The 13,958-nt window shown below is 30.4% G+C and overlaps 1 protein-coding gene across 2 annotated transcripts in view; it reads right to left on the reverse strand.

Moving 5' to 3' along the window:
* Positions 1–4,282: 4,282 nt before the first annotated feature.
* TECRL (trans-2,3-enoyl-CoA reductase like) overlaps positions 4,283–13,958 on the reverse strand; it is a 150,540-nt gene continuing 140,864 nt past the window's right edge. For both annotated transcript variants that reach the window (XM_031941412.1, XM_031941411.1), the window contains exons 9-12: positions 10,437–10,494; positions 7,469–7,554; positions 6,629–6,674; positions 4,283–5,736 (exon numbers count right to left, since the gene is read on the reverse strand). In XM_031941412.1, the coding sequence (XP_031797272.1) occupies positions 5,609–5,736; positions 6,629–6,674; positions 7,469–7,554; positions 10,437–10,494 (318 nt within the window). In that variant the 3' untranslated portion in view covers positions 4,283–5,608. The remainder of the gene's footprint in view (positions 5,737–6,628; positions 6,675–7,468; positions 7,555–10,436; positions 10,495–13,958) is intronic.

Raw genomic sequence — 13,958 nt, forward strand, 5'->3', positions numbered from 1 at the left:
TTTTCTAAAAGGCTATGGGCCTATTCCCTTGATAAATTTCATTAAATTCATTACATTTTCTTAATGTGATTATTAATATGTTATAACATATTAGTGATATAATTACATATATATGTATACAGCCAGAAGTTATTCTCTATGGTTCACTATGTGAGGTCCTTTATTGGTCTTGATTACTTTTAGTTTTGCTTTACAAATACGAACTTTTGTCTGAGCAAAGCCAGAAAGATCTCCTATGAAAGAACTTTTACCTCCCATGACTACTAATTGCAGAATATTTGATTAGCTCTAGATCATATGCTATTCTTTTAAAAGTTTTGAACTTTTGGAGTAGTCAACTTCTGCACACAACACACAGTATTTAAAGGTCCAATTTCTACTTTGAACTATGGTTTATCCCCATGAATACTGGAGGTGCAGACCAAAGACTGAATTTGGAGGAACACAGAGTGATCAAAATATGCTTTTCCAGATATCCCAAATTGATAAAGCGTGTGCTATTTTGTATTATATCTATTCCATTGTCAAAAATACCATAATACTTGCAGTTCAGGTTAAAAAGAGAAAAACTAATTATGGCATTCTGAGAAAATATTCTATAGAAATAGACCCAATATTTCTCATGGTGATTGTTCCATGGGAATTATTTCCATACTTGATGTGATGTAACAGTGTGATCTCATCTATCTTAATTAAAGAGCTCCAAGAATGCAGAAGAGAAGACGATTTTCTTGTGTTTCAAAGCACAAATTTAAATTAATTCTTAAACAATTGAGTTTTAGCTTCTTGTGGAGATATTTGTTTATTTTTTCCCTCTGAAAACCTTTTAGAGTTTGCTGGTCTTTGTGTGTAGGTTTCATAGGATGCTAACCAAAATCCAGACGTGCCAAGGTGTGAAGATCACGTATTTTTAAATCAGCAGGAGTCAGGAATTCAGGTTAGGGGAAAATCGTCAGTCTTTATTCTCAGTAAAGAAGGATCGGAAGAGAATCGGCGATAGCAATGTGTGCAGCTGAGTCAAGAAGCTAGCTAGATCAGCAGCCACACGACCAGCAGCTAGGAGAATGGAGCCCAGGTCCAATCTCTCTCCGCTTCTCTTCCTGTCTCTCTCTTTCTGCCTCCACCCACCAAAATCGTCATTTCCTCTACAACACATCAGGACTTGCACTGAGAGTAGGCAGGCACCATTCTTTATCCAATCATGTATATTAATAGAGTATAGCCCAATTACTATTTAGCCTCATGTACTTGAGACTTCAGGGCATCAACTCAAACTTCAGCCCATTACACCAAGGGATGAACAGAAGGCAAATATGTCTATTATTTCTAATACATATCCTCCAAATCCAATGGAATGACAAATATAAGACCTTTGAATCTGACTTCCCCTCAACAATTGTATTTATTTTTATTTGACATTTTTCCAGTAGTTGGATGCTTAATGTATAGTTTTAATGGCATAGATATCCTTTATTATTCTTGGATATGTAAATATAAATAAATAATCAATGTAAAATTAACATGATTAATTAATTGCATTTTACTAGTGATGTCCTTGAAAAATTAAAAAAAAAAAATCCTTCTAGCATGCACAACAATGACTAATATAAATGGCAAGCGGGCAAAAGAACTTAAATACATTACATATGGAATTTAAGACAAGACATCTTGAACTGAGAAGAAATGTATTAAATAAAAGCTTTAGACAAACTCCAAATAGTAACATTTGTTTCAATTTTACAAGGCATAAAATGGCTCAGTGTGAGAAAGGTGGACACAAAAAAATTGCCCTCTAAGTCAGGATTCTTAATGCTTTTTTTGCATTCTATTTAAACTTAGACACATTATAAAGTTTGTTTTAATTGCATAAAATAAAATTTGCATGATTATGAATGAAAATCAATTATATTATAAAATACCTATTTAAAATGTGTGATTATATTAAAATATTTTGAATATTGCTTATATCCAATACTGAAAATATTGGAAATTTTCTATGATTTCAATTATTTAGAAGTCCCTTCAAATGATGTAGATAAAAATCCATCCACATCTATAATCACAAACTAAATTCTTTTAATAATTATAGAAAGGTAATCTAGCACAAGTGTCAAAAACAGATGCATTATGACATCCATTCTAGCGAGTGTTTAAGGAACCATATGAAGTAAAATTGAGAAATCATTAACAAAACAAAATTTAAAAGTAATAAAATATAGATAATCTTAATATATAAATTTCAAACTCAATATTTTATTGCAGGGACTTAGACACATAGCTTAGTATTCCTGTTCCTATTTGATAACACTGATTTATCAAAGCAGATAGAAAATTTGTAAAAAAAAAAAAAAAAATGAAAAAAGAAAAAGAGAAACTCTGTATATGTATGTGTGTGTATGAGTATGTATGTCTGTGTGTGCCTGTGCTTATGCATGTTCATGTGTGAGTATATTTGAAAGGTAAGAAACCAGGTTCCATTTGTTACACATAATTGTGATCATAGATAATTAGCTTAAAATCACAGTTCTCCAGGTAAATTTCTATTAATTAACATTACAGTGTCATTGTCCATAAGTACTGGTAGGAGTTTCTTCATTGGAGATTTACCCAACAACAGTGAAATAATAAATGTAAAAAAAAATCAATAAAATGAAGCTTTAAGCAAAATGAGTAATAATATTTTAAAAATAGTGACAAGCCTTCCAATGGATTACAACATTATATGTCATTACAAGTGGGGTGATTCTACATTTGTGATCCATTTATCCAAACTACTTTAAATAACCTTTTTTTGGTCAACCCCAGGCCAAAATAAAGAATTGCTTAAATCAAAACAGAGAATGAAGTGTTTTATTTTGTCTATTTTAGACGCCATTTTATTTTTAGGTAAGTTTTTATCTTTTATTATTTCAAAAAGAAATCTGGGGGATTTCATAGAAAGACCATAAAATGAAACATTATAGGCCATCAATCCAATCCTTCACATTTTACAGAGAAATAAAATGAAAGTCTAAAATATTAAGTTCACACAGGGAGTCATGCAGGTGGGATTTGAATATATATCTTCTGACTCCAGAATCAAAGCTCCTCTACTGAATCATGATTTATCCTAAACAAGCTTATCTAAAAATTACCTTCCATTCTCAGAGCAGATCACAAGCACACACTCTCAAGATTAGTGAGCAATGAGATTCAAATACACAGACTCACCCCTATACACACACCCCACACACTGATGCTTGATAGCTTGGTGTTGTTTACCTATAGGGAATGCCATTTTAAAAAGACACATTCAGATCAGGAAGTTATTTGAGAAGGGAAAAAGAAAATTGGCATGTACTTTTTCAGTTAAGACTGATTAAAATATTCCTATATTCATTGAAATCTGATAATCTCTCAATTTTACATGTGCACAGACATTATAGTTTCTGATCTGGAAGCTGACAGAACCTAAATTCAGCCATCCTTTCCAGTGCTTTATGACCCCTTAAAAATTCTTTCAATTTTTTATTTCCATCATTAATAAACATAAACACTAAGTTTTACCATCCACACATGTATGAATTTCAGTAGAAATGAAGAGGGAACCCCAAAACAAAAATCCTTAAAGGAGAAAACCTCCTTCAAATCTGCCTCAGTGAGGGGACTCTCCACCCCCAGGACAAACAGTTTCATCTTTGTTATCTGGGTGGGGCCAGCTCAGAACCAACTGTTTGTGCTTGGGGTGGAGTCCCCTCATTGAGGCAGAGAATAAGGAGGTTTTCTCCTTTAAGGATTTTTGTTTTGAGGTTCCCTCTTCAGAATGACCTAAAGAAATGTCATTCTATATTTATAAATAAGTTTGTCCATTTCAAAAGAGGACACTGCAGCTATGAAACATGCATTCAGATGAACAAAATATTATTTAAATTGTAAAGTTCTCCACATTTGTCTTCCTTAAGAAATTGCTAAAAAATTTAGGATTTATCACTATGTTCTATCCAACCTCTTACCTCATAAACACTTTCATGAACTTAACTCACACACATAGACATATACACACAATGCAATTACTTCTTGTAAAAAGACATTTTTGTCTTAAGTTTTAACAGAAAAATGTTTGCCTAAAATGCAGGGGATGACTAAATCATCATTAGTTTTTCATTTGTTTATTTGTTTTGACAATAAGTATTATAGAGTAAAACACAATGTGTGTTGTATTTTAATGGAAACTTATGTAATGGAGAAATTTTAAGTTTTAAAGATATTATTTCTTAACTATATACAGAGTTTTTCATTGTGTTGCTTATTATAGTCAATTATTGCTGCTAAATGTATTAAGTAAATAATGATTATCACCATAATAATCTCAAAAAAGGTGCCTTTGGAGGAATAATTCGTTGAAACATTTTCTTCTTCTTCTCCTTCACTTCACTAATTATCTTCTCTCTGAAACCTTTGAACAATATCCTAAGCCCTGCCAAATTCCATGGAAGAGAAATAGATTTTTCTCTAAAAATATTGACATTTTATTTAAGATTTGAATCTCTCAAAATACTAAGATTCAGGCTCTTATCATCCCTTCCTTCTTGTCTTAATTAGGAAGCACCACTTGGAGTTTCATCTTCTGATGGAGGTTTTACTAGTTAACAGAGTCAGGAGTATTTTGCTTAGTTTGACCAACTCAAGATTTCTTCAAAGCATGCCCTTATTATTCTTTTCTTCTTGTGACTAAATAAAACAGGTTTGTTAAACTGCTAAATAGAACAAGTGTATCTCATTTTATTCCTATGGTGAACATAAATGAATATGAGGCTGAATCAACTCAAGTTCAAAACATCTTGTCACCAACATTATAACATAACATATATGCTTTCTTTCCAATTAGATTATAAACTCCTTGAAGAAAGGGGCTTTCATTTTCTTTTTATGTCTCCAGCACCAATCTAAGTACTCATGCTATAGATTGTATTTTAATAGTTGTCCTTTGACTTGTTGATCCAAACTTGCAGGAAAAAAAAAAATGAAGAAATCATTTTGAATCCTAATTTCAATTTCATAATCATGTATAATGGTAAATTACATGTAACAAAATAATGTCAACCATTCCACCTATAATCTAATTTGATTCTTAAAAATTCTTTATATTACAATTTAATAATTTGGCATTTAATAATTCATTACATAAACTCAGAAATGTGACTTAACTTTACCAGCTATTAAATTGGAATTGTATAATTGAAATATTTTTAATCACCCCCTAAAACTACCTAGTAAAATGTTTAGCATTGGACTCCAGATTGCGTATTGTTGCATGTTGTTATAGTGCAAAGCAAATAATAATGTTAAACAACTTAGAATTCTGGATTCTTGTATTAAGGCCCAGAAAAATTAAGTGGAATGCCCAAGATCATTCAGATGATTGATGGCCCAGTCAGGGCTCTTTCCAACACATTTTCCACTCAGTTGTGTTTAGAAAATAATTCCCTGAAAAATTGAGAGGTCTCTTTCTGTAATCCCCTTCTTACTCTTTTATTTTTATTTATCTGATTTGATTTTGGGTTTCCAATTTTGATAAAGACATTTAAAATGTGAACATGAAAGTCATTTTCCTACATTATCCCCTCTTTTACAATATGAAAGGAATCATCGCTGATTTCCTATGTACATAAGAATCAAATTTCTTCAGATAAACTTTATGCTTCTTTTGTGCCCACAGTGACATCTGGATACTCAACAGGAGTGCAAAAATTCCAACTGGAAGAAAAGAAATATGATGAACAGTGCCATTCAATTTTTATGTGTATTTGAACTCATAATTTTACAAAATATAAAAAGATCCATGGATATTAAAACTCATCTCAAACATTATACAACTTTTCATTTTGTTATTTTTCTTAAATGACCATTTTTAAGTGAAAGAATGAAACCACAAGGATAGTACATTAGTACAGAATAGGTAATAACTATTTTTCTCTTGCTCTTGAAATGATAGAAAATGTCTAAATGATGACATTAGAAATTTCTTCTTTCAACTGGACTTGTAAACAAGGAAATTTATACACAAACATTTTAGCGAACATACTAGGATAAAATTTAATGCAATTTTACATTTAAAATATAAATTGCTTAAAATTATTGAAATACATTGTCCTAATAGATTACATGGAAATTATAACACCCATGTTTACTTCATGTAATGAGAAGTTAAGTGGTAAATAAATTTAATAAAGATGTCATATTTTTTTAAAGTCAAAGTCAAAGTTGATTTCACAAATCAACTCTTACCACACACACACACACACACATACACACATCAGCCAAAAAAGGGCGCCTCACATGAAATATATAACAAATATTTGCTATTTATTTCTTTTTGGAGTCATATAATTCATTATATGTGTTTGAAGCATTTCCATTAAGACACACTATCTTCCCTAACAGATTGAAAACTATGTTTAAAACAATTGGCAATATAAGAAATCAATGAAAGCATGAATATATAATAACCTTTCTCTTTGATTTCACATAGATAATCATTGTCATGACAGTTACAGTTTTAATTAATATTGTCTTGTTCCCCAAAATTATTTTTTGTTAAGGTATATTTAATTTTTTCGTTTGTTAAAGAATTTAGGTATTATCTTACCTGGTAGGGTTTGTGTCATAATTGTGAAACTAATCCATGACCCAATCTGAAACATTTAAAAATATGTTAGCAAGTAATGCAAAGTTATGCATTGATATTGTATTAGTGAAAATATTAATTATCTAAAATTTAATTATTAAAAATCTAAAAGATAATTTTAATTGTTAGGTGATAACAAAGCTCGGAAACAATGTTTGATTGGTTGAACAAACAGTACTAAAAACTGCTCCCAAAGGACTAAAAGTTTAGTTTGGAAACAGATTAATTAAACACTGGCAATATTTTTTTTTCCCCTGAGGCAATTGGAGTTAAGTGACTTGGCCAGGTTCACACAACTAGAAAGTGGTAAGTGTCTGAAGCAGATTTGAACTCAAATCATTCTGACATCAGGGCTGGTGCTCTATCTACTTTACCACCTAGCTGCCCTCGGCAATATTTTTTTTCAAAAATGTTGCATTCATGAGAAACACGATTAATTTTTTTCTATTAAACATCGTATAAAGTTGCATACATTATATACTAAGTATATAGTTTTCAAATAAGAAAAAATTATGTGATTTTTATATAAATTAAAACCTATTTTAAGCAAATGCACTTACAAAGGTTATTGCCTAATGAAGCCATCAAATCAACAAAATATTTGGAAACATGCATACCATTTTAAAAGCCAGTATATTTTTGCTGATAGTATTATGTAAATGTATGTGTGTGTACATACATATATGTGTGTATACCTGCATACATATTTACATACATATATATACACATATATAGCTAGACATGTTCATTTATGTATAGTACAAGTCAGCTGTAAAATAAAAGAGGAATTAGATAACCTACCTCATAGGTGTAGTTGGGACAGGAAACAAACATAAACAACCAGGTGAAAGGGTTGTAACTTGGACTTGGGAAACAGGCATTATGTCCTTTGGGAGAGGAAGAAAGAAATTCAGTGACATTATTATTTTATAAATAGCTACTGATCAGAGATAGACAGAAACAGAGAGATAAAACAGAGTGATAAAGAGAGACAGAGAGAGGGATACCCAGAGAAAAACACACAGGGAAAGAGAAACACATACAGCGAAAAGGAAGAATGGAGGTGCAAAAGAGAAAGGGAAAGGCACAGAGAGACAGAAAAAGACAGAGACAGAGAGAGATAAACAGAAAAAGACAGAAACATATAGAGAGATAGGCAGAGAGACAGAAACAGAAACAAAAAGAGAGAGAAACAGAGAGATAGAAATAAGAGAGAGAGGCAGAAAAAGTTCTTCTATTAGATTGCTGGCCAAAAGATATGTGACTGATTCAGTAGTAGTTTACATTCCTAGCCAATATATAAATAGAGAGTCTCTATTTCGAAGAAATTATAAAAGAATTTCCCCAATAAATTCTCATTGATATTTAAAGGGGGTAGGGAAACATTTTTCTTCCTATCTAGCATTTTAAAATATTATAAAATAAATATTTAAATTGTAGAATTTGTAATAGATCTCTAGACAATATTTTAGTTCTTTTTCTTTGAGAGAACAGTACATTGAAACCATACACCCAGATATTTTGAGTAGAGATTTTCCTTTTGCCAATGGGTTAAAGTATTTCACTATATAATATACCTCATAGTATAAGGCAATATGTTTATTATATACAATATAAAATCTTCTGGATTTGTTTTATTATCATTTTTTATCATTTTACTATTTTAATAGATAGCTGTTGCTCATTTTATTTTGTATACATCTAAAGGGCCTTTATCACAATAAAATACCCTTTTATCTCAATTAAACTATGATAATTATACAATTTATTTCATTCTCTCCCTGAACTTTGTTTCTAATTGTCCACATTTTTTTTCCAAGTTGTAGAGATTCCAGGTGCTTTTATAGTAGTGATAAAAAAAGCATCATAACATTTTATAAAATGAGATTAACTACAAAACAATATTAACAAAAAGGGAAATGTTATATATAATCATGCAAATTGAGTTATGAAATACCTTCTAGCTTTGTATCAAAGTGAGACATTTACAATAATTACCCACATATATTCCCACAGTACTATTCATCAGGATAACAATTTTAAATAGTTAAAAATATCTATAGATGTCACAATACTTAATAATTTGTCACTCAAGTATTGTTAATGATTCCTTCACTTTTGAAATTTTATCAGAAATAGCTTAGTAATTACTATTTAATGATTTCAAGTTGAACTCTTCACTATGACATTTGTAAATGAAAATATGAATCACAAGATTTTCCCTCAGTTGAATGACTTAATCACATAAACAATTATAAAAAATGCTTAGAGCATTTAGATCATTAGTATATTGATGCCAAAACTACAGTAATTAATGTACTAGGAAAAGTTTAAAAAAATTAAAATAAATATCTTCCACTACTTCATTCCATGGCAAATGTATGTGTCATGTTACTATTACTAAAGATGTCTGTTACTAATGATCACAAATTTGGCAAAAAAAAAAAAAAAAAAAAAATTAGTTCAAAAATTATAGATCATTGTAGGGAAATAATATTTTTATACATTATACTTGCTGAGAAAACACTGATCACATGTCAAGAACCAGGGGATAGCATAAAATGTATGAATAAAATTATAATGATTCTATCACATAGCAAGAATAAGTGATAACCTATGGGGAAAAATTTGCTTTGAAATGTAATTAATTATTTATCCAGCCCTGTCAAAATTTAAATAGTGCAAGATATCAAGATATCAAAAGATCCTGAATAATACTGAATGAGTAACATGGATGTACTCATGGAGGCACTTATTCTGATTCTTTGGCCAGCCAGAAGTATATATTCTTGTTTTACATGGCTTTAGAATTATCTCGATAAACTGTGTCCTATATCATTGCAAAGACACATAATAATAAAATTATAGATCCATTGGGATCACCATTTTGTTCTGTCAGTTATATTTAATAAAAATCCAGTTTAAATTCTGATGATTTGGGTTAGTTTATTATTCATTGATTCATTTAGAACATTATTAGCTATGGTAATATGTAAAAATTATTGATTAGTATGTTCTCTAACAACATACATCTAGAATCAATGTCTATAGCTGAAATAGTCATTATAGATCATCTACTCTAAATTCCTAGTTTTACAGATGAATAACCTGAGGGCAAAACAAAGGTAAGTCACCTTCCTGAAGTCACAGGTATGTTATAGGTAAGATATGAGCCCAAATCTTCTACTATAAGAGTCAGTGTTCTTTCTTCTCTATCTCTTAGTACTTGGATGAGAAATTTATATATTGATTCATTCAATGTACACTGGTTGAAGAGATTAGTAACAATTCTGCTACATGTTTCTAACAATGGTACCCAGAATTAGGAAAAAAAAATTTTTTTCACATTGTCACACAAAGTAAAATTGCAATTTGACCATCATGTGAGTCATTGAAATAAGTGGATAGATAATGTAGAGCATTTTGATTCATAGTTTACCAGTCCTAAGTCATTCAGACTATTTACTCACTTGCATTTGACCAGTGAAAGGTGAGACACTGAATAACAAGGTCTGTTTTGCTCTTCTTTCAAAGAATGTATTTCTGGATTACAGCCTCTTTTGCAATTCAAGCATTAGTACATACTAGGCATAAAAAGAAAGGGCTGGGAGAGGTAGGAAGGAATATACTATATAACATTTAGCATGAGGGTGAGTACAATGAATTTTTTTAAGAGAAAGGGAAACATAGACAACAATTTAAGCCATATTAATAAAACAGTCAACAAAATTTACTTTACCACAGCAAAAGAAAAAAGAGTGAAACAAACCTGTGTGATTTGGATGAGCTAATACTACGTTGATAAAATGATTCCCAGCTTCACAAATCTGAAAATATTTCAAACAACATCAATATTATTTCTTTCACAAATATAAAAAATAAACATGGCTATCTCCAGTAACAAATTCTTAAAAGTTATGGATAATCATTTATAAATCATTTGTAAGAACATGACATGTTGGAAAGTGAATACTAGTTATGCTATATTATCTAATATCTTCTATGAAATTCTAAGAACAGGTTGTTTGGAATAATCTAATATTCTAGGTAACTGGTTTATTATCCATAAAAAATATGTGTTGTTAGTTTAAAAACAATTATAACAAAAAATGATGCTATTTTCAGTGATAATCCAGAAGAAACCTCCAGGTCTTGCCAAGTTTCAGAAGAAAAGTACCAGGAATCAGACTTTTAACTGAAAAAAAATCAGATAAGTTTACTATGACAAAATTAGTGATTTTTATTTTTCTTCATATTTCTAAATTTTATTTCATTTTTCCTTATGGTTGAATGATGTGCAGATTCTTCAGAGGCAAAAAGTTCAACAACAGCTTTTGCTTATCTGCTTTTGGTTATTTCTTTACTTCAAGAAAAAAGCAAATACTAAATTATTTTTTCCTGTAGTATAAAGTTCACATTAAAAATGATTTTATACTACTGAGTCTGTATCCCAAGCAAATCATAAAGAAGAGAAAATGATTCACTTGTGCAAAAATGTTTGTATCAACTCTTTTTGTGGTAGCATAGAATTGGAAAATGAGTAGATGCTTATCAATTCAGGAATTGTTGTGGTATATGAAGATAATGGAATATTATTGTTCATAAAAAAGGATGAAAAATCTGATTTTAGAAAGGCCTGGAAAGATTTACATGAACTGATAATGAATGAAACAAACAGAACCAGGAATACATTGTACACAGTAATAGCAAGAATGTATAATGTTCAATTATGAAAGACATGGTTCTTCCCGTGTTTCAGTGAGCCAAAGCAATCCCACTAAACTTTGGATAGAAAATGCCATCTGCATCCAGAAAAAATGAATGTAAATCAACAAATGTTATGTTCATTTCTTATTTGTTTCTCTCCCATAGTTTTTCCCATTTGTTCTGATTTTTCTTTCTCAACATGATTCACAAAGTATGTGCATTATATATATATATATATATATATATATATATATCAATAGGGAAGGACTGTGAAACTAGGGTATATACTGACATGGAGTATATACATCAGGTAGTACCAACTGAGGAGCTTGGAGGCAGCTAGAATAGCATCAGTAGCTTCAGGAATTATTAACAGCGACAATAAGCGGATCATGCAACTAGTCAGAAAATATAGGGAAGTATTGGTATTAATATTGGATGTTGTGTGAAAACTCCATTGCCCATGATCACTTATGAGTCTTAGTTCAAGGATGAAGAAGAAAGTTTGTGGTGGATAATAAGGAAATAGGAGGTCCTTATGTATGCACTTCCATGGCATAGAGGATCACTGACTATCAGTTGTGACTGCATGAGAACAACAAATCGGTTCATAGTTCTTAGGTCAAGAGCATTTGTTTGTAGATGAGCATAGGCTCTTCTTCAGTAAAGATTAAAAGACAGAAAAGGAGAGCAGCAATCAAAGCTTGAAAAAATTACAAGCCTCAATTATCTATAAAAACAATGAGAAGGGGGGAGACGTGGGGGGACAGATTCTTGGGACAGTGACTGGCTAACACCAGCTAAATAGAGCCTAACTTTAATATAAAATTCAAAATGAAGAAATAATCTGGAAAAATAAACCAATATAAGGTGAACTTAAACATAAAAAGCTACTTAGGGAAGATAAAAACACAAACAGAAAAAGCAAAAATGTGACAACAGCCATAAACCAAGTGACTAAGAAAAAAATTAAATTGGACACAAGTCCAACAAGAATTCCCAATTGAGGAAAAATGAGAGTGATACAAAAAGAAATTCAAAAACATAATGAGCAGCTTGTTAAAAGACACATAAAAATACAGAAGAAAAATAACATTAAAAAAAAACAACTCACCAAATGTTAAAAAGGAGGGAGGGATGATACAAAGATTTATTTAAGAAAAGAACTGCTTAAAAAATGGTAAATAAAAAAAGTACAAAATCTAACTGAAGAAAATAATTCCAATTATTGATCAAATGAAGGATAAAGACTTCATGGTTCTGAAGCAGGGAGATACATGTAGAGCAAAATCTACTATGCTTCAGATAAAGTCAAAAAAGCAGGGGTAGCCATCCTGATCTCAGATCAAGCAAAAACAAAAATTGATCTAATTAAAAGAGATAAGGAAGGGCATTATATCTTGCTAAAGGGTATCATAGATAATGAAGCATTATCAATATTAAAAATATATGCACCAAGTGGTGCAGCATCTAAATTCTTAAAAGAGAAATTAAGAGAGCTGCAAGAAGAAATAGACAGCAGAACTATAATAGTGGGAGATCTCAACCTTGCACTCTCAGAATTAGATAAATCAAACCACAAAATAAATAAGAAAGAAGTCAAAGAGGTAAATAGAATACTAGGAAAGTTAGATATGATAGATCTCTGGAGAAAATGAAATGGAGACAGAAAGGAGTACACTTTCTTTTCAGCAGTTCATGGAACCTATACAAAAATAGACCATATATTAGGACATAAAAACCTCAAACTCAAATGCAGTAAGGCAGAAATAGTAAATGCATCCTTTTCAGACCATGATGCAATAAAAATTGCATTCAACAAAAAGCCAGGGGAAAGTAGACCAAAAAATAATTGGAAACTAAATAATCTCATACTAAAGAATGATTGAGACAAATCAAAGACTTCATGGTTCAAATTCAAAATAATGAAAAAAAATATAAAAAATTGAAATATCTCATAAAAAACAACTGATCTCAAAAATAGATTTCAGATCTAAAGATTTCAGAAATATTAAAATACCTCAAATATATATTTTAAAAATACTATTAATATCACGTTTCAAAAAATTCAGGAAGGAAAACTGCCCTAAATCACCTCATGGGAAAAAATCCCCAATGAAAAGTTTATTGCTAATAATGTAGTATTGTATTATATTAATTATATTACCTTATATCATACCACAACAAAATATTATATAAATTCCAGATATATAGTTGAAAGGGAAACTATTTCAAGTAGACAGGAAAAGCAAAAATAAACCAATAACACTGAAATATCATGGAGTGACAACATCACACATTTAATGTTGTCCATGTTAAAGAAGTGAACGATTTAAAACATGTCTTAGAAGGCAAAAATGCAAGGACTGCAATGAAGAACAACATACCCAGAAAAAAACTGAGTATAAAATTCAAGGAAAGAAGTCAATGTCAATGTTACAACTGGAATATAAGTTCCTGATTAAAAGATCAGAATGGAATGGAAAATTTGACATTTAACCACAAGATTCAAGAGAAGCATAAAAAGATGAATATGAAAGAGAAATCATAAATGAATTTATATGGTGAAATTGTTTACATTCTT

This window comes from Sarcophilus harrisii, chromosome 6 (genome assembly GCF_902635505.1).
Source record: "Sarcophilus harrisii chromosome 6, mSarHar1.11, whole genome shotgun sequence".
NCBI classification, from domain to species: domain Eukaryota; kingdom Metazoa; phylum Chordata; class Mammalia; order Dasyuromorphia; family Dasyuridae; genus Sarcophilus; species Sarcophilus harrisii.